Source organism: Lissotriton vulgaris, chromosome 7 (assembly GCF_964263255.1).
Source record: "Lissotriton vulgaris chromosome 7, aLisVul1.2, whole genome shotgun sequence".
In the NCBI taxonomy this organism is placed as follows: Eukaryota; Metazoa; Chordata; class Amphibia; order Caudata; family Salamandridae; genus Lissotriton; species Lissotriton vulgaris.
The window spans coordinates 1,642,810,815-1,642,829,346 of record NC_141695.1 but is presented as its reverse complement, the minus strand read 5'-3'; the positions used below and the strand labels follow the sequence as shown (position 1 = coordinate 1,642,829,346).

Below are 18,532 nucleotides of genomic sequence, written 5' to 3'. Positions count from 1 at the left end.
GGGCAAGGTTGCCTGAGATGGTCGTGCAGTGGCTGAGATGGTGTTCTAGGAGCATGGCTTGTTCACTCATATAGGTAGTGCAAGTGATGGTGTCTTTGGTGAGAAAGAAAATGTCTGGGGAATGTGCGTTGATGAGATTCCCGACCTCGTGGTGTGTTTGTAGAGGGATCTGGTATTGAGGAGCTTGCAGGCAATGCAGTGTGATGTTTGTGTGGAGAGTGGCAAGAGAGAGATGCTGCAAGAGAAGTGACAGTTGTGTATGAGAAAGGTCCTGCCATACAAAGTGGTGTGGAGCGGGGGCAGTGGTTGTGACAGCGTCTGGTGTCGAGTGGTAGCATGTCAATGTAAGTGTAGTGTGGCGGTTGGACAGACCAATGTCTGTGACACTGCACACGGTTCAGGCACAGACAGGTGTAGATGGACTTGCCAGCGATGCGCCCGCGGTGTGGTCACACAGCAGCTGCCATTAAGTAGGTCCTAAGCGGGGGAGGAGCGCCTGTGCACGAGTGGGATGCGGGCGGCAGCAGAAGGCACGCTGGAGAGCAGAAGAGGGGAAGGTGGAAATCGGGCAAATTGTGGGAGGGGGGGGTCTTTGCAGCGAAGGGAGACGCGGGAGAGACAAGAGGAGCAGGAGCAGAAGGGCAACAAATACGAGCTCAAAAGACTGGGAAAGAGCACAAAAATGTGCAGAGAAGACTGAGCAATGAAACAGGAACAAAAGACAAATGGCCAGGCCCTGCAGCCAACCTCCCAGCCGCACTGGCTGAAGGCTGTGTGCAGCCTGGGGTGGATTTACATATTGTCATATTACTTTAAATAAATAAAAATTAAAAAATAGAAATTCACTGAAAAAACCGAAGGTTAAAGTAATGTTATAGTTAGGTGAAACCTTCTGTTACAACAACACGTTTAAAACTCTAAAAACCACTGAAATTCACCAGTTATAGTAATCTTAAGTAACTATGAGTTGTACCCTAAGTTGACTATAACTTGTGGCCTCGCCATGCACTTCTAATTACCCCACCTATTACATCTTCTATGACATCATTAATAATATCACTACAACATTTGTAATGAAGTTATTGGTGAGAAACATGTGCATGGTGGGGGCGCAAGTTATAGTTACATTAGGGCACGAGTCACTTAAGATAACCATAACTGCTGAATTTCAGTTGAAACTTAACCTTTGGATTATATATATATATATATATATATATATATATATATATCTGCTCCAACAATCCCTCCCCGCAATCCTCGGGAAACAGGAGGCAGCACTCCAAAGGCAGGTTACACAAAGTTCCTTTATTATCTCACAAAGCGCTTTCGGCACTCGGCCTTCGTCAGTAACATTTGTTTCTGAGATGTCTAAATCCAGTAACCCCGACCTTTTATTATCTACCCAAGATACATAAGGATCCGGTGAATCCCCCCGGGAGGCCCATTGTAGCCTCTCAGGGCAGCTTGACTGAAAATTTGTCTATATATGTAGACTCCTTTCTTTCTCCTCATGTTGTCAATTTGAAATCCTATCTGAAGGATACGAAACATTTCTTGAACTGTATTGAAAAGATGGTTTGGCTGGATGGGTACACTATGATGGTCATCGACATTGCCAGCTTGTACACGTGCATTGAGCATGAAGAAGGGCTACAAGCTATTTCCTGGTTTCTAGAAAGTAGGTCAGTGAAATATTACGAACATAATAAAATGTTGATTGAATTTTTAAGATTTTGCCTCGAGAATAACATCTTCCTTTTTGGAACAAACCTCTACAAACAGCTAACAGGCGTGGCGATGGGCACTTGCTCAGCCCCGAGCTTCGCGAATTTATTCGTGGGGCATTGGGAGGAGCGGGTGGCATGGTCTAATGCCAACAACAAATGGAACGACCTGGTGAGATGTTGGTATCGTTATATAGACGACCTGTTCATTATCATCGAAGGATCAGTGGAGTTGGCTGAAGAATATCTAGAAGTACTCAATAACAACGAGAATAACTTGAAATTCACAGGAGAAATCAGCCAAAAGGAAGTGAATTACCTAGATCTGACAGTTTTCATTGAAGGAGGCAATCTGCACACCAAACTCTTTCGAAAGGCCACCGCAGGGAATTCAACACTATATGCAACCAGCGGGCATCCTAGTAGTTTGGTCAATAGTATACCCTATGGTGAACTTTTAAGGATAAGGAGAAACAATACCAAGGACAATGAGTTCAAAAAAGCAGCCAGCAATTGCATACAAAGGTTCAAAGCTAGAGGATACAATGCCACTACATTGAAACAAGCACTGAACAAAGTTGAGAACCTTGATAGGAGCAAGTTGCTGGAAGATCAAACTCATGAAAAGGATGACATTTCCGAGACTGGGCAATTCCGACTAATAACCACATATTCGAGGAATTCTGGAGACATCAAACGCATCTTGCGTAAACATTGGAACATTCTGATGACGGATAATGTTATCAAGCAAGATCTGCCCTCCCATCCTTTGATCACATTCAGAAAAGCAAGAGCACTAAAAGACTATTTGGTCCATAGTCACCATGATGAACTGAAACCCAAACCCAAAATTGAACCTATGAAAGGTTTCTTTCCCTGCGGACGATGCAAGGCGTGCAAGGGAAGTAAACGTATAACTCAGTACAGCATTCCAGGTGTAAAGGAGCCCAAGAGAATCTCAAAATTCCTCACATGTACCACGCCTTACGTGGTGTACTGTCTCACATGTCCTTGTGGCAGAAGGTATGTGGGCAGTACAACCAATCCGGTGAAACTAAGGATATTAGAGCACCAGAGAGCGATCCAGAATGCAGATGTCAGTTATCCTGTTGCGAGACACTTCGATAAAGAGCATGCACGCAACAGAGAATTGCTTACTTTCTTCTGCTTGGACTCTGTCCCTGTGAGTGTCAGGGGTGGTGACAGACTCTTAAAGTTAAGGAGGTTGGAATCATTGTATATTATAGACTTGTCGAGTAAAATGCCAACTGGACTGAACATGCATGAGGATCTTGCAGTACACCTGGGATGATTTAATTTGTATTAACAGTAACATTGCTTCACGTTCTTCAATTATTTTCAATCGATATGATGAATGAATTTCTATTGTATTTTTCCCATTAGGATTGTGATACGTTGCAGGCATTATGTTGAATTTATGCCCATCCAGGGCTTTATAACAAAGAAGAATATGGGACTACAGTTTGTGTTAATAGTGTAGCCATATGGCGCTTGGGATCAACTTCGATTTCCAATCTTAGTTTAACACTACATGTTATACCCTTTCAGTTGACAGACACCGTCTGATATTTAGCCCATTCAGGGCGTGATTCTTTGACTGACACGGTCGCATTGTATGCTTTCTTGAATTCGATATATACTGATGTATTACTGGCAGCATTACACATTGCGATTACAATCACTCCAAGATGGCGACCGCCACTTTTTCAATTTGATTTGTTATGGTAGTCCTATCTTTATGTTTACTACCCGAGCAACGCGGGTGTTTAAATACATGTTGATGTTTGGAGCCAGCGTCTCATTACTGACGAAGGCCGAGTGCCGAAAGCGCTTTGTGAGATAATAAAGGAACTTTGTGTAACCTGCCTTTGGAGTGCTGCCTCCTGTTTCCCGAGGATTGCGGGGAGGGATTGTTGGAGCAGTCATTGACGTCGGGTGCGCCCCCGACTGGCAGGCACCCGCCTCTGAGTGCGACAGGCTGGTGCGAGTGGAGCGGATATATATATATATATATATATATATATATATATATATATATACATATACACATACTGTAATATGTTTGTGATAGAATTGTTTTTCTCATGTTAACTTCCCTATACTGTGGTAAAACTCGAATTTGACCTCTGCACTTTAGTAATAAACAAATGAAAGCACCTTTATAAGTACAACTGCTCTAAACATATATTTTCACTGTCATGGCATATATATTTGTGTATTAATAGAAACATAGCACCATGTTCGAAGATGATTTGGCTACCTTTAATTGCTGATGCAACTACCTCTTCCAAAATATATTCAACAGCTTCCAGAGATCCGTCATGCTCTTGAACAGTTTCTCCTTCGTGTTCTATTTATGAAAAAAATATGATTCAAAGTTACAACAAGTATTGCAAATAGAATTCACATTTTCAAATCACAGCTCTTCATATAAAACAGTGAAATGAAGTTTTAACCTATACATGTATAATGAATTATTATCACCCAACATGAGTCAAAAATGCTATGATGGCATAATAGCTCCAGTCTAGGAGCTGCTGATGGTACTGCATTTAAAGTTTACTATTTTACCAATGTTTACGCACCAACATCTGATCATACGATATTTTAATAGACAAACCTCAATTTATAATTATTAGTTTTGAATCATTGACTGGCGTGGGAGAGAGTGAAAAACTAAAGAAGTAATTTCTAAATTAAGATATGTTACTGCCGGAGATTCCATGATTCTTGCTCATTGTCATCGAGCAATTCAAACTATTTCATGAATGCATGAGCTTTAAGAAAAAGACTAACTAAACTAACCCTACATCAATTTATAACTATGCAGTCCTTACTGTCTTTTGCTTGCCACCCAGTTTTCTAAATTGTTATTAACTATCTTCTCTTTTCACATTTTGTCTTACTGGACATACTGATTTGGTGACTCAAAAATGACAAGTTAAAAGTTAGGCTAATTTTAAACCTATGAATCATAGGATATTTATAAATTAATGTAATCTGATGTGCGTCGCTTTCCTTTACCTAGAAATACAGTTCAGTATTTTAAGAAGACTAAAACATCCTTTTTTCACTGAATCGGGAGAGGCATTTCATTACGGATCACGACAAGCAATACACCAGTTACTTGCATTTAACTAGTTCTCTAGCAGTGGTATTTTTCATAGATTCACATGATTGAACTAATCCCAGTTATCTAGCTGGGAGTTCTAGGTTATGCTCAAACACCCCCAACGTACCAGAATATCGTCTGACAAACAAAATGTTGTCCTAAATAATGTTTCCAAAAATATAGCCCCATTGGAGTGAACAATGCAAGCTCTACACACAATGGAGCAATATGTTTGTGGATTAATGTCCTATTTACACAAGACAATATTTTTATTGATATGCTAATGTAGAACAAGAAATAGGGCCTGAAACGTCCAGAGAGACAGCCATTTTGTAGTCTAACATCCTCAGACAGAAAGACCCCAAAGTTATAAGGAGAAATCCATCTGCCCCACTACTTCCCCTAGGGAGAATCATACCTCCATTTCGTAGCACAAGAAAGATAGGATACAGAGGACTAGTGAGCCTCAGATAAGGAGGGCGGTGGGCTGCATGTGAATCTAATAAAAAAAACAATGCTGGAAAATTGTAGTTACAGACAGGTAGGAAAATGCTACTTACCAGTATGCATCTGTTCTTGATTTGATTTGATTTGATTGGCGATTTATATAAGCGCAACTTTGCCCAAAGGCGTCAAGGCGCAGAAGATGGAATATAATAGCCAGGTACTAAAATGGAAAGGGGAAAAGAAAAGTCTAAGAGTAGGCTTCAGTGAAGAGCAGGGTTTTGAGGCCCTTTCTGAAGAGCAGCAGGGAGTCCTGGCCCCTGAGTTCCAAGGGGAGCTCATTCCAGAGTCTGGGGGCAAGTGTGGAGAATGCCTTACCACCCCATCTAGCCTTGGCAACTCGAGGAATGGACAACAGATACTGACCGGAGGAGCGTAGTGTCCTGCCTGGGGTATAGGACGACACTAAAGTTCTGATGCCCTCAGCACCAGCGCCGTGAAGGGCCTTGTGGGTGATGGTCAGGATTTTGAATTTGATTCTGGCATGCACCGGAAGCCAGTGAAGGTTTCTTCTGATCCTGGTCCCGGAGGAGCGTCTGGGGGCGTTGACAACAAATCTTGCTACCGCGTTCTGGATAACCTGCAGGCGATGGAGAAGTTTAGCGCTCATGCCAAGGTAAAGAGCATTGCAGTAGTCCAGTCGCGAGGATAGAAGGGCAACTGCAACCTGTTTCCGGGCATCAGGAGAGAGGTAAAGAGTAAGTTTTCTTAGAATTCTCAGGACCCCACAGCAGGTTGCAACAGTTCTACTTACTTGCTTATCAAAAGCAAGTGAGGTGTCAAAAATGACTCCCAGGTTACGGGCAGAAAGGGAAGGCTGGGGACAGGATCCAAGGGTCTGGGGCCACCAATCATCTGACCAGATCTCCTTTTTTCCCCCGAAGATCAAGATCTCCGTTTTCTCCCCATTCAATTTAAGATAGTTCGAGGCCATCCAGCCTGCCACAGCTTCCATACAGTTTCGGAAATTGAGGGCCGTGGTCTCAACAGAGTGGGACAAGGAGACCATGATCTGGGTGTCGTCGGCATATGAGAGCACTTCCAATCCAAAAGATCTTACCAGTCTAGTAAGTGGGGCCACGTAGATGTTAAACAATGTTGGGCTCAAAGCGGAGCCCTGTGGAACCCCACATTGCAAAGGCATGGCATTGGAAAGGAAGTCACCCAGTTTGACCCTTTGCTCCCGATGGTTGAGAAAAGAAGTGAGGAGGCTAAGAGCAGGCCCCTTCACCCCCGTCTCACTGAGACGGGCGGCCAGAATGGTGGGGGACAGGGTGTCAAATGCTGCCGTGAGGTCGAGTAGGATCAGAAGAGTGGTCTGACCACTATCAACCTTGGCGCGGATATTATTGACCACCACTGTAAGGGCTGACTCTGTACTATGTGCCTTTCGAAAGCCATGCTGAGAAGGATCAAGCAGGCAGGTCTTATCTAGAAAGGCACTAAGATGGTGGTTAAGATAAGCCTCCAACATCTTAGCTGGAGCAGGAAGAAGAGAAATGGGACGAAAATTCTTCAGAATCCCAGGATCCAGGGAGGCCTTTTTTAAAAGGGGCTTAACGATGGCAGTCTTCCAAGGGGCTGGGAATTCCCCGCTAGAGATGGCTCTATTCATAACTTCCATCAAAGGGGGAAGTAGAGTATCCCTGCAATTTTTAAGGATTTTAAGGGGACAGGGATCCAGAGGGGAGCCAGACTTGGTTGAGTCCAGTAATTTATCCAGTGTCTCCGTCGAGAGAGGAGGGAAGTTGGTCAGAATATCTTCGGAGGCTAAGGGCTGATCTAAAGTGGGATAGGAGACATGGGTAAGATTATGACTCTGGAGAGCAGTATAAATGTCCGAAATTTTTGTGTTGAAAAAAGTGGCAATCTGATCGCAAATTTCTTGAGAAGGTATGATGGGATCAGGGTGTTGGACTTGAGATAAGTTTTCTACCACCTTAAAGAGATCTCCAGGGCAGGAAAGAGATGATGTTAACTTAGAGAAGTACATTTGTTTTTCGGCTAACACTGCTGTTTTATAGCTCTTAAGGAGGTTTTTATGCTTGATCCGAAGATCGGCATCGAGTTGTGCTCTCCACAGCCTTTCAAGTCTCCTACACTCCTGTCTCTGAAGTCGAAGAGCTTCAGAGTACCAGGGTGCTGACGGGCTTTTCCTGGCACAGTAATGAGATTTGAGAGGGGCTAAGGTATCAATAGCCAGAGAGATGGTACTTGCAAGCTCACTGGCGGTGGAATCAATATCCTGAGAGGGAGGAGGGTTGAAGCTAGCAAGAAAAGGGCCAAGAGATTCGTTGGTCAAACCCCTGAAGTTCCTCTTTAAAACCCAGCATTTACTGTCCGAGTGGGAAATAGAGAGGGAACCTGGGAGAAATTCCAGGGGAACTGCTAAGTGATCTGACCAGGAAAGGGGCAGGGGGGACCCAATCTCTAGTCTGGGGTCATTAGTGAAGACCCCATCCAAGATATGACCAGCAGAATGTGTAGGGGATAACACTTTTTGGGGAAGATCAAGAGAGGCAAGAGCGTCCAAAAGTGATATAGTGTCATCAGAATTGGAATTTTCTAAATGAAAATTAAAATCTCCAAGAATAGTCAGAGAAGGCCTGTTAATGAATGGTTCAATTGTTTCAAGTAGGTCGGCTACAAATGGTGACCTAGAGCCCGGGGGTCTATAGATAAGAATGCCTGCAAAATTTTGAGTAGGGGAAGTTTTAAGAGAGAAGAAGAGAGCCTGAAAGAGTTTCTGGGGGGAAGGGAGGGGCTCTATGTGACAGGTGATAGAATTCTTGTAAATAATGCCTATTCCACCCCCTCTGCGGTCTTCTCTATCCTGTCTAACCATAGCATAACCATTAGGGAGGGCATTGATTAAATCGGGGCCGGAGGAATCCGAGCCCCACGTTTCGGTAACAAAGACCCAGGGGGGTTTTCTTTCTGAGACGAATTCTCTAAATGCAACGTTGTTACTAACCAGAGAACGAGCGTTGATAAGAAATCCCACTTCTTTAGGAGGAGGAAGGGGTTCATGTCTCACACGGGCCCTAGAGGGCTTAGAAACGTAAGCATGGTTAAGCGTGCAGGGGGTGATCGAGCAACTACAAGAAAAGCCAGTTGGCATGTAGAGCTGCAGATTTTCAAACTTAGCATTAGATCGCCATCTGGTGTTGGGCTCGGATGCTTGCACGTTGTTGCTGTATTGGAAGAAGTCTTTGTAGTCAAGCGATAGGTGACTCCTCCCTTGGACGATAGTGCGCATGGGTATAGACTCCATCTTTAGAGTGTTTTTAGCCATGATGGAGTTAGTAAAAAGAAAAAAGATGTCTGTGTGTATATCTAATTAAGATAGAACCGGACCAGATACAGGTCCAGGGGAGGCGACTGGGCGTGTGAGAATCTGCAGCTCTGCATTCCAAGAACAGATGCATACTGGTAAGCATCGGAGCTTGCGTACCACTAGTGAAATTAGTGGGAGTGGCGGAAAAGCGTACGCAAATCTGCCTGACCAGTTCAACCATATCGCATTGCCCTTGGACAACGGGTGTGGTAACCTGGTGGTGAAGGTTGGGCATTTTGCATTGTCATGTGTGGCTAACAGATCTAGGTCTGGTTGGTCCCACATGTGGAAAATTGGTAGAAGAACCTGGGATTGTAGTTCCCATTGTGAATCTGTTGTGTCTGTCGACTTAACAGATACGCCATCTGATTGTGAACTCCTGGAAGGTGTTTGGCCAGTAGATATATATTTTGTGGGATGGCCCATCTCCAAATGTTCTGTGCGAGCTGGGACAGTTGCAGAGAATGTGTGCCTCCTTGTTTTTGAATGTAGTAAACCGATTTCTGAGCCGAGAGTTCTTTTGGTTTCGGTGCCGAAGGTGCCGGTGGAATTGGTACATGCCGTTTGCTCGGTCCCGAGCTACTGGAAGGATTTTCTTTTTCTCTTCGGAGCCGGGCCCGAAGGCGGGGTTTCTGAAGTGTGTTTTCGGTAGCGACTGGGGCCAGCAGGCGAAATCTTGACCATTGCCTTGGTTTTTGATTGTGGGGTTGGGGTAGGGGCAGTAGTACTCACTCGTTGACCAGGAGTGATGGGGTCACCCGAGTCTTCTGCCTCTGATACGATTTAGAGATCTTCTGAATCTTGTAGTGTGGCCTAAGGCCTGCTTTGCATGCATGTTATGTTAGCATTGCTTATTAAACACCATTTTACCTTTTACCGCTTTTGCACACAACACTGCATATAGCTGTTTTTGTAAGTTAGGCTTCGTGAAGGTCTACACATGAGAAAAGGTTTGTTTTCAACATCTCTAGACTTACATCGTGCCCCTAGTCTGCACAGTGAGTGCTGAACCCGTCGAGGTTATCATAACATGGTAGCTGTTGTTCGACTTGATCGAGTAACGCTTTTTAGACACAACAATTTGGCAGCTGTGAGCCAACTGAGATTCTGGCGCCCTTATTATTGCACAGTTGCCATAATTTCACACACTTGGAAGATTTTCCGTTTCCAGGGATGCTAAGAGATCTTTTGATGATACTGATGTGATTTACTCTTACTGAGCGGAAAGGTAATGGGATCCCAAACAAACCTAAGAGACCTTCTTAGGGAGGGGGTTATAAATAGGCCCTATAAGACCTGTTTTCACCATCATTGCAATATGATTTCTCGTTTTGTATTTTATGGAATTGTAAAAATGCTGACCATATTATTGCTAATCATTTGTCTGCTTATGTTGGCTAAGATAGTGCACCTGAGAGCACGTCGTTAAAATAAATATTTTAACCTTACACATGCCTCTTATTTACTCCTGTTGTGGACTGGTATGATAGTATAAAGAAAGTGTTCTCACTTCCCACTATTCCCGAGTTTGTCCTAAGTTGCATGTTGTAGGTTGTCTAATCATTGATTACTTTGCTATAGGACGAAGAGCTAATGGAACACAGATGATAGCTGGTTGGGGTTTTTTCTAGGTACTGAGGTGAGTTTTTGGTACACCACAATTCACTGATGTCCTGGGTCTCTGTGCACAGTTCTCTGTATGCAAAAACAACAAGTGATGGACCGAATGTGGATCAATGTCACACATTCCCCCAGTCAAAAGATCTGGGCCCAAATCCATCGTTTTTTTGCACTCCATACCACCCTGGGTTAGACAATGGCGATATGCAAATCAGCTCTGACCCTGTTGCCCCATGGGAACAGTCCAGTCCGAACTACAAAAGCCATGTCCTTCCCAGAACGGAATCAAGCATCCGAGGACCGGACCGGTTTCGAGGTAACACCTCTCATCAGCCCGGCTAGCTTGACTCCAAGTGGTGTGGAGTGCCTGGGACCCACGTCTGGGCATCCCCAGCGCACTTAGGGCGGCAATTGCAAAAACAACAAGTGATGGACCGAATGTGGATCAATGTCACACATTCCCCCAGTCAAAAGATCTGGGCCCAAATCCATCGTTTTTTTGCACTCCACACCACCCTGGGTTAGACAATGGCGATATGCAAATCAGCTCTGACCCTGTTGCCCCATGGGAACAGTCCAGTCTGAACTACAAAAGCCATGTCCTTCCCAGAACGGAATCTAGCATCCGAGGACCGGACCGGTTTCGAGGTAACACCTCTCATCAGCCCGGCTAGCTTGACTCCAAGTGGTGTGGAGTGCCTGGGACGATGGATTTGGGCCCAGATCTTTGGACTGGGGTGAATGTGTGACATTGATCCACATTCTGTCCATCACCTGTTGTTTTTGCATACAGAGAACCTGTTTTGTTTGCAGTTCTCTGTATGAGCAGGATCCTTGCAACAATCTTCTTCTGGGATATCTGGGCCTTCGTCGAAGATGTCCACTGGTTCCGGAGCTGATCTCGCATGGTGTGTAGACGAGTCCTTCGATCTCGAATGATCTTCTTCGATCGAAAGGATGCACAGGCTGGACAGCAGGACTAGTCATGTTCAGGTGATAGGCACAGGTTGCAGACCTTGTAATGGTCACTGTGCGGGTATTTTGCTCCACACTGGATGCATTTCTTGAATGGCGTCCTCTCCATGAGCCGTAGGCCTCACGGCGTGGATAGGCCCAACGGCCCGCGTCGACGACCAGAATCGAGCTGATGAAAGTTGCGTCAGAGCTGAAGATGGTCGAAGTCAAATCAAAGAGTTTATGGAAGTTTTATGCGTCAAAGTAGTTTGAAATATAGATTTCGAACCGGAGCGCAAAATTTGCTCGGAATAAAACAATCTAAGGATGGAGTCGATGCCCATGCGCACTATCGTCCAAGGGAGGAGTCACCTATCTCGTGACTACAAAGACTTCTTTCAAGACAACAAGTACGTGCAAGCATCCGAGCCCAAAACCAGATGGCGATCTAATGCAAAGTGTGAGATCTGCAGCTCATATGCCTCAAACACAATTTTTTCCTCCACAGCCTTAGATCTTTCATAGATTCATGTGCTTCAATCAGAGTAGTTAACAAAAAATCAGAAGAACATTTTAGTAATATGTTTATACATAGGTTAAAAACAAATGACAAAAGCTAAGTTTTTATTCCTCCCTGTTTATTTATCAAAAACCTTTATATGGTCTTGCCCATTCCTATTAGAGCTGTTGGACTTTCTAGTGTTGGAAAGCATGACTGTACGCATCATATAATCATCAGAGTTCTAGTAGGTTGATAAGCAGTTGCTCCTCTTGGTGTGACCAGTATCTTCAAGTCCTACAAATGGGCACCCCAGCTCTTCATAGATGCATCTGTCAATGTGGTGGCTCCTGTAGAAAGGGTCAGAAATGTTGGTCTTTGTTTCACTGGGATTTGAGGACAGGTTCTATTATCGCCTTGTTCAACAGGATGAGAACTTTGGATTGCAGCAACTGGAGGTGACTCGGTTTAGTTGTACCGGACAACAACCTGGAGATATCTGTGTTTTGTGAAAGCCTTCTAGTCTGGCATCCAGTACAATTTCTCCTGGCCCCTGGGCCCAGCGGGGAAGATAGGTGGTACAAGGTAACCGGTGCTGGTAAGAAGTCTACGTGTATGTGTGTCCTTTTACTTGATTCGAGAGCTTCCTCTTTTACTTAACAGTTTTAACTTTGAGTAGGTGTATTTTGTGGGTATTTGTCTGGCAGTAGTAAAATAGCTGCTGTGGTTTTAATGGCTAGAATGTTCTACAAAACAAAAATATATCACTTCATTTGACTCCATGAAATGGCACTTGATGTAAAACTGTTAGACCATTAGGGATCTAGGTGTGTCAGTATATCTAGTTACTTACATTCAATAGTTTTTTTTGGTGGATACTCTTATATAACCACACGTTTCTGACCTTTTTAACTGCCTAAGACGCTAGACAGGATCAGGAAACCTCTTAGTAACTGCTCTTACTTGCCGAGAGGTGATGCCACCTGACTCCAAGTTGACTTCATCCTGCCTCCTGAAGTGACTGTGCGAAGCCATATATAGGGGCTACCCATGCGTGCTAACATTAGTTTACAATGAAGCATTCCATACCCTTGCACACAAGACATCAGTAACATATTAAGAACCATGAACGTGTGCACAATCTAACAATGAACCTTATTAATGCTAAAGGTGCTTTTAACAGAATGGAGATGAGGGTGGATCAGTAATGAATCTGTAGTTAGAGAGAATACCAATTGTAACTAACATGTTCTTCTGATGGCTACTTCTAACAGCGGATTCCTCACCTACTTCTAAATAGATACTTAAGCAGTACCTCACAAATTGTGAAGAGTCTGAAGAGTGGACGTCAAACATAAAACCTTGCAGGACTGACAGGACAAACTGGCCCTCCCTATGGACCTGAGAATCAAGGCAGTATTGCCTGGTGAAGGTGTAAAGAGATAGCCATGTAGCCACCTGTCTGATGCCCAGCAATGGAGAAGCCTTGCCCAATACTCTGGTAGAATGAACTCCAAGGCCGTCAGGAGGCTCGATTTAGGCCAAGGCATAGCTCACTTTTATACAGGGAGCAACCTGCCTGGATACAGCCCATTTCTGGACTACATCCCATTACTTATCATGAGAGAACCTCACAAAAAGTCGGACACCCACTCTGGGCTCCTTAGTCCAATCGATATGAAAGCTGCAGGCTCTCTTGGGGCCCAACTGGTGCAGCCTCCCCACCTCATAAGTATGTGGTTGGGAGACGAAAGCGGGGAGTGTGATGAACTGCCTACATGGAGAGGCTATACCACCTTTGGCAGAAAGGATATGTGCTCAAATCACCAGCTTGATGTGGAGCCGAGATTCTGCCGGAGACCATAGTCTTCTGATCTACAACTCTCCCAGATGGTCGCCCCTGATCTCAAACTCTCCAGATAGCAGCCCAATCCCAGAATGAACACAACGATCACTACTGTGAGATCTGTTTGGGGAGGTAGAGCGGTATGCCAATGACCCAATCACTGTTCGTGAGCCACCACTGCAGATCTCGTGCAGTTTCCTCCGAGATCTGGACCACATCGGAGAGTTTCCCCTGATGATGTGCCTACTGGAACTTCAGGTCCCACTGCAGAGCCTGCATATGCCACCTAGCATGTGTTACTAGCATGATACAGGAGGTCATGAGGCCCAGCAGCCCCAGAGTAATTTTCACCGAAATACAGGCTAGAGGTTGAACCATTGGTATCATAGCCTGAATATCCTTTGGATTCGCAGGTCGGGAGGTTTAGCCCGAAACTGCAGAGTCCAGAACGGCTCAGATGAAAGGGAGTGTTTGAAAGGGAGTCAGGTGTGACAGTAGTGGCCACTCGTATTGCTAAGTGGTGGGGCGGGGCATTGGGAACAACCCGCCCAAAAAACAGAACTATAAATAAAGAAAATAAGACTTACCTGCTCAGACAGCCACCGCATTTCTATCGATCCTCGCGTTCCATCCTGGAACTGCTGGGCGCTGCGCAGGCTCCCAGCCCCCAATCCCAGCGCTGCTCACATGCTGGAAATACCATTCCAATGGGATTGGTCCGAGGGCCTCGGTTCGGTGCTCACTTGGCAGTGCCCACCACCCCCCCCTTTCTCCCTGGTGCTGCAGCGTCAGTATGGGCCCTCCCATACTGACGCCTGCAGGGCTAAAAAGAAAATATTGAGAAAATGTTTTTATTATATTATTTTTGTCCTTCGCCTCTGGGAGCTTTAAACAGGAGTGGGGTGTGACGCTCCTCTGTCATAACGAAGAATCCGCCCCTGAGGTGTGACTTTGGCACGTTGATAGTGAAACCCAGTGAATGCAGGAGGTTCGCTGTAGTCTGGAGGTGAGAGATGACAGCCTGGGGCGAGCTCGCCTTCAGCAGCCAGTCGTCGAGATAGGGGAAGACTGGCACCCTGATATGCGCAGATGAGCTGAGACCACCACCATCACCTTCATGAACACCTGAGGGGTGCTGTTAAGGTCAAAAGGGAGCACAGCGAACTGAAACTGCTCGAGGTCTACTGAAAACCGCAGGTAGCACTGATGGGCAGGCAGGACAGAAATGTGAAAATAGGCGTCCTGTCAGTCCAACTCTACCATCCAGTCTCTAGGGTCCGGGGCAAACAGAACGTGAACTTATGTGAGCATCTTTAATTTTTCCCTTTTAAGGAACCAGAAAGTAACAAGATTAACAATCACAGCCTACTTCTTGCACCAGAACCCTCTCTATAGCTCTCTTAGCTAAGAGAGACATGACTTCCTCGCGGAGCAAAATCAAATGATTCTCCATCAGCCAGTCGTAAGATAGAAGCATGGAGGGAGAAGTGGTCTCGAAGGGGAGAAAGTAGCCGCTTTGTACTATCTGGAGGACCAACCAACCGTCCAATGTGATGGTCTGCCAGTGGTGGAGGGGATGTCTGATCCTGACACCAACTGGACGCCTGTGAGATGTTAGCCTGGTATATGATGCCCACTAGATCTAGTGGGCACCTTGCACCAGTCTAATAGGCCCTTATTGATGGTAGGTTATAAAGTCAACCTTATAGAAAGCTATCCTTAGTGGTAGCTGTGGAGAGCAGCCTTCAGGCTAAGACTTGGAAACGAATTAAGCAAGTTGTTTTCCCATTTAGAATCTCTTGAGTACCAAATGAAAGCACACCACACAAGGTGTATATCAAATATATATGTATTTATTCTAAACACAACCCCTCTGGACTCTTTATGAGGTCAGAGGTAAAATTACAATACTAGGAAATTAATTAGCATACGCTAAGTTGCACAATATACGTTTTGCCCTAGAGGCCTCACAAACCATATACTAAAATAGTGGTATAAGAACCACATGAGAAATAGAAAGCAGGCCTGGGGCCTTTGGAATCGCTGGGGATACTCATGACAACCAATGGTTAGGATGTAGGAGGCCCACGGGAGACGCGTGCAGTGTCTAAACACAGCCGCGGGTTATCATTGACTTTCTATGGGGAACAAACAATTTTAAAGAAAAAGGGTACAAGGAGGTGAACTGTGATGGAACCCTTTTAGACTAGGACACTTGGAGAGTCAATACTCACGGGAGCACCGGAGTACTCGTGTTACCTCATCAAGGGAAGCCGGGTGCATAGGTGTCTTCGTGTCGGGTTTCGTCGTCGATTCCAATGGAGAGCTGCAGGCGACCAGAGGAAAAGTGTCCGGGTGGATCGGAGATGTGAAGAACCTGAAAGCAGAGGAGACCGAGCCTGGGCCACTAGCCAGTGACCAGGGCGGCGCTAGAAAGATGCCACCAGATGTCGGGTGATTTCAGGTGAAAAGGTGAAGTTTGTCTCTTCAGCCACGAGGTCCAGGAGGCGTCGACGATGACCAGGAGCTGGATTCGAGCTGTCCCATAAAGGATCTTGTTGACTGCGGTGTTGGTATCCGGATTGGACCCAACAAGCCTTGGCAAACGCAACCCACGCATGCTGTCGAGATTGGCTTCGGTGCAGACCAGCAAGTTCTGTGGAACTTCTCCTTTGCAGGGAAGGTGGGAAGCCTGGAGCAACCAGGAAAGCAAGTTGAAACAAAGGTTGGTGTACTTGGGGGCTCTGTCAAGTACCAGTCTTTCCAGAAACTTCGACTTCCGCAGGAGCAGATGCAAATTCCTCTAACCCCGAACCCAGAAGCCTAGGTCTTATAGATCCCGACAGCTAGGAGGGGGGAAAGGGGATTGGGATTAAAGAGAACACGGCAAGTCTTCCGCTGGACTGGTCTTCCACTAATATTGTGTCTTCCTCCTGTAACAGAGCAACTTAATACAAATTTCTGTGTTTTTAAATCTAAACCAATATTTCTTATTCCTAACCGTATTACCGGACCTAGCAGTGTGGCTAACTGTTCTCTTGTGGTCTTGACTACAAGGTGTCTGCCTTCTATTTTCTTCTGTGTAGCAGTACTATAATAATACAGATGAAAGAAGTTAAAATGTAACTACCATATCTAAACATTCAGTACTTCATTCTTACACCTTCTTTATCTTATGGAACCTTGCATCAATTGACAATGTCTCTTTCTTCCTTGCAGAAGCTATGAAGTACACTCATGAAGATTGCCAGGGAAATAGGAGAGGAAAGGTGGAAAGAGCTTCTCTAAAGGTATCTTTAATATATATATATATATCATACACCGACTTGCTGATTCTCTGCAGGGGTGCCTTTCCTCGAGTCTAATTTCTATGGAAAACTTGAGTTGAATCTCACTGGAAATTATGCTGGAACTGGGAACTCGATATTACTCTCATATCGTGATTCCCTATTTATACTGTCTGATATCTTGAGTCTCTAAATCTAAACTTCTCTGTGCCATAACGTTGCTCTTTCACTTTCCTTGCTCAGCTTGCAGGGCTTAAGAAACGAGATGGGAGCAGAACTCGAACCAAAATACCTGGACACTGCCAGCGGAACCAAAAGAGGTAAGTATACATAGCTGAAGTCAATTCTTGGTTAGCGTCAGAAATTCCCAACTAATTGTGCTTCCAGAGGTGAAGAAAATAAGTAAATAACTCACCGCAGCCTCAGTGATAACAACAGCTCTAACGCGAATATTCTAAAATACTCACGGACCCCAAAACAAATGGAATTGAAGTGTCGACGAAGGAATGCGACCGCTTCACCACAGAACTCAGTTGAAGTGCGTAGCTTCGCTGACGAAGGACCGCGAGCACAGCTGTGATCGTTGCCGGTCTAACACTAGACCGGCAACCTGGTTGGAAACATGGCGGCCATCTTGGAAAACCTGCCGCAATTGTATTAATTGGTTCTTGTGTAAAAGCGAAGCCCATCTCTTTGAAAGAGTTTTCATGGATTTAAAATAACGATCCTGATGGATCTTATAAACCACAAGAAGTAACTTGGAGTCAAATAAAGGGTTGATCTGCCCAGTCCTGACAGGCTCACTAGCCAACGGACTAGGAACCGCGAAGACGCGTCGAGCTGAAATGCACAAAGCGGGCCCACAATACACTTGTGGAGAGTGGGCCTTTGAGCTTCGATGCAAAAGGTGCTCAGGCTGGGGCTTCAAGCACCCCAATGCACAACTTCAGGATACCTCGGGAAGTCGGTGCAGGTAGCAAAATGCAGGATGTCCAGGAGTTCCGGTCCCATGTCTCTTGTGTCTGCCACGGGTCTCAGCTTTGCTGTGAGCGAAGGTCGGGGTCAGAGATGTCTGGAAGTCCGTGTCCTGTGTCACAGATTCTTTGGGAGCCTCGAAAATGCAGACCGGCAAAGATGCTGTCTAAATGGATTGTGGAAAGTCCAGGATATATGTTGCAGAGTTTCGTCCAGGGTAATCTAAAGTCCTAGGGACTGGGGTTCTATATTTATAGCAAGTTTAGGGATTGAACTAACTCTAAGGTCCCTCCTATGGGTGGACCTGGGGTGGGGGTGGTTACACCCCTTCCCCTTTGTCCAGTTTCGCGCCAGAGCTGGGGCTGAGTGCCCCAGCAACCGGTTTGAACTGGGAAATGCATGGAGCACCTTGTGTGCCCCAGGCAGTGTCTAAAAAGAATTCACTGAATGCAGCCCTCCCTGCCCCAATACACTAAGAGCCTGTCTGGGGAGGTGCCATCATCTCCCTGGACAGGAAACCTATTGTCCAGGCCTCCCCTGCCAGAGTTTCGTCCAGCAGCAGGAGGGCAGACTCGTATCTGTGGCAGCAGCATCCATTTTGTGATGCTGAGGCTCTGTTTAACTTTAACCGGGTAAACCGGTAACTGCATGTC

The 18,532-nt window shown here is 45.4% G+C and overlaps 1 protein-coding gene across 1 annotated transcript in view; it reads right to left on the bottom strand.

Annotated features, from left to right (window-relative positions):
* The window catches only part of ARFGEF2 (ARF guanine nucleotide exchange factor 2), a 548,111-nt gene that overhangs the window by 351,273 nt on the left and 178,306 nt on the right, over positions 1–18,532 (bottom strand). Inside the window, exon 7 of the mRNA XM_086932618.1 lies at positions 4,006–4,095. Coding sequence (XP_086788744.1) covers positions 4,006–4,095 — 90 coding nt within the window. The remainder of the gene's footprint in view (positions 1–4,005; positions 4,096–18,532) is intronic.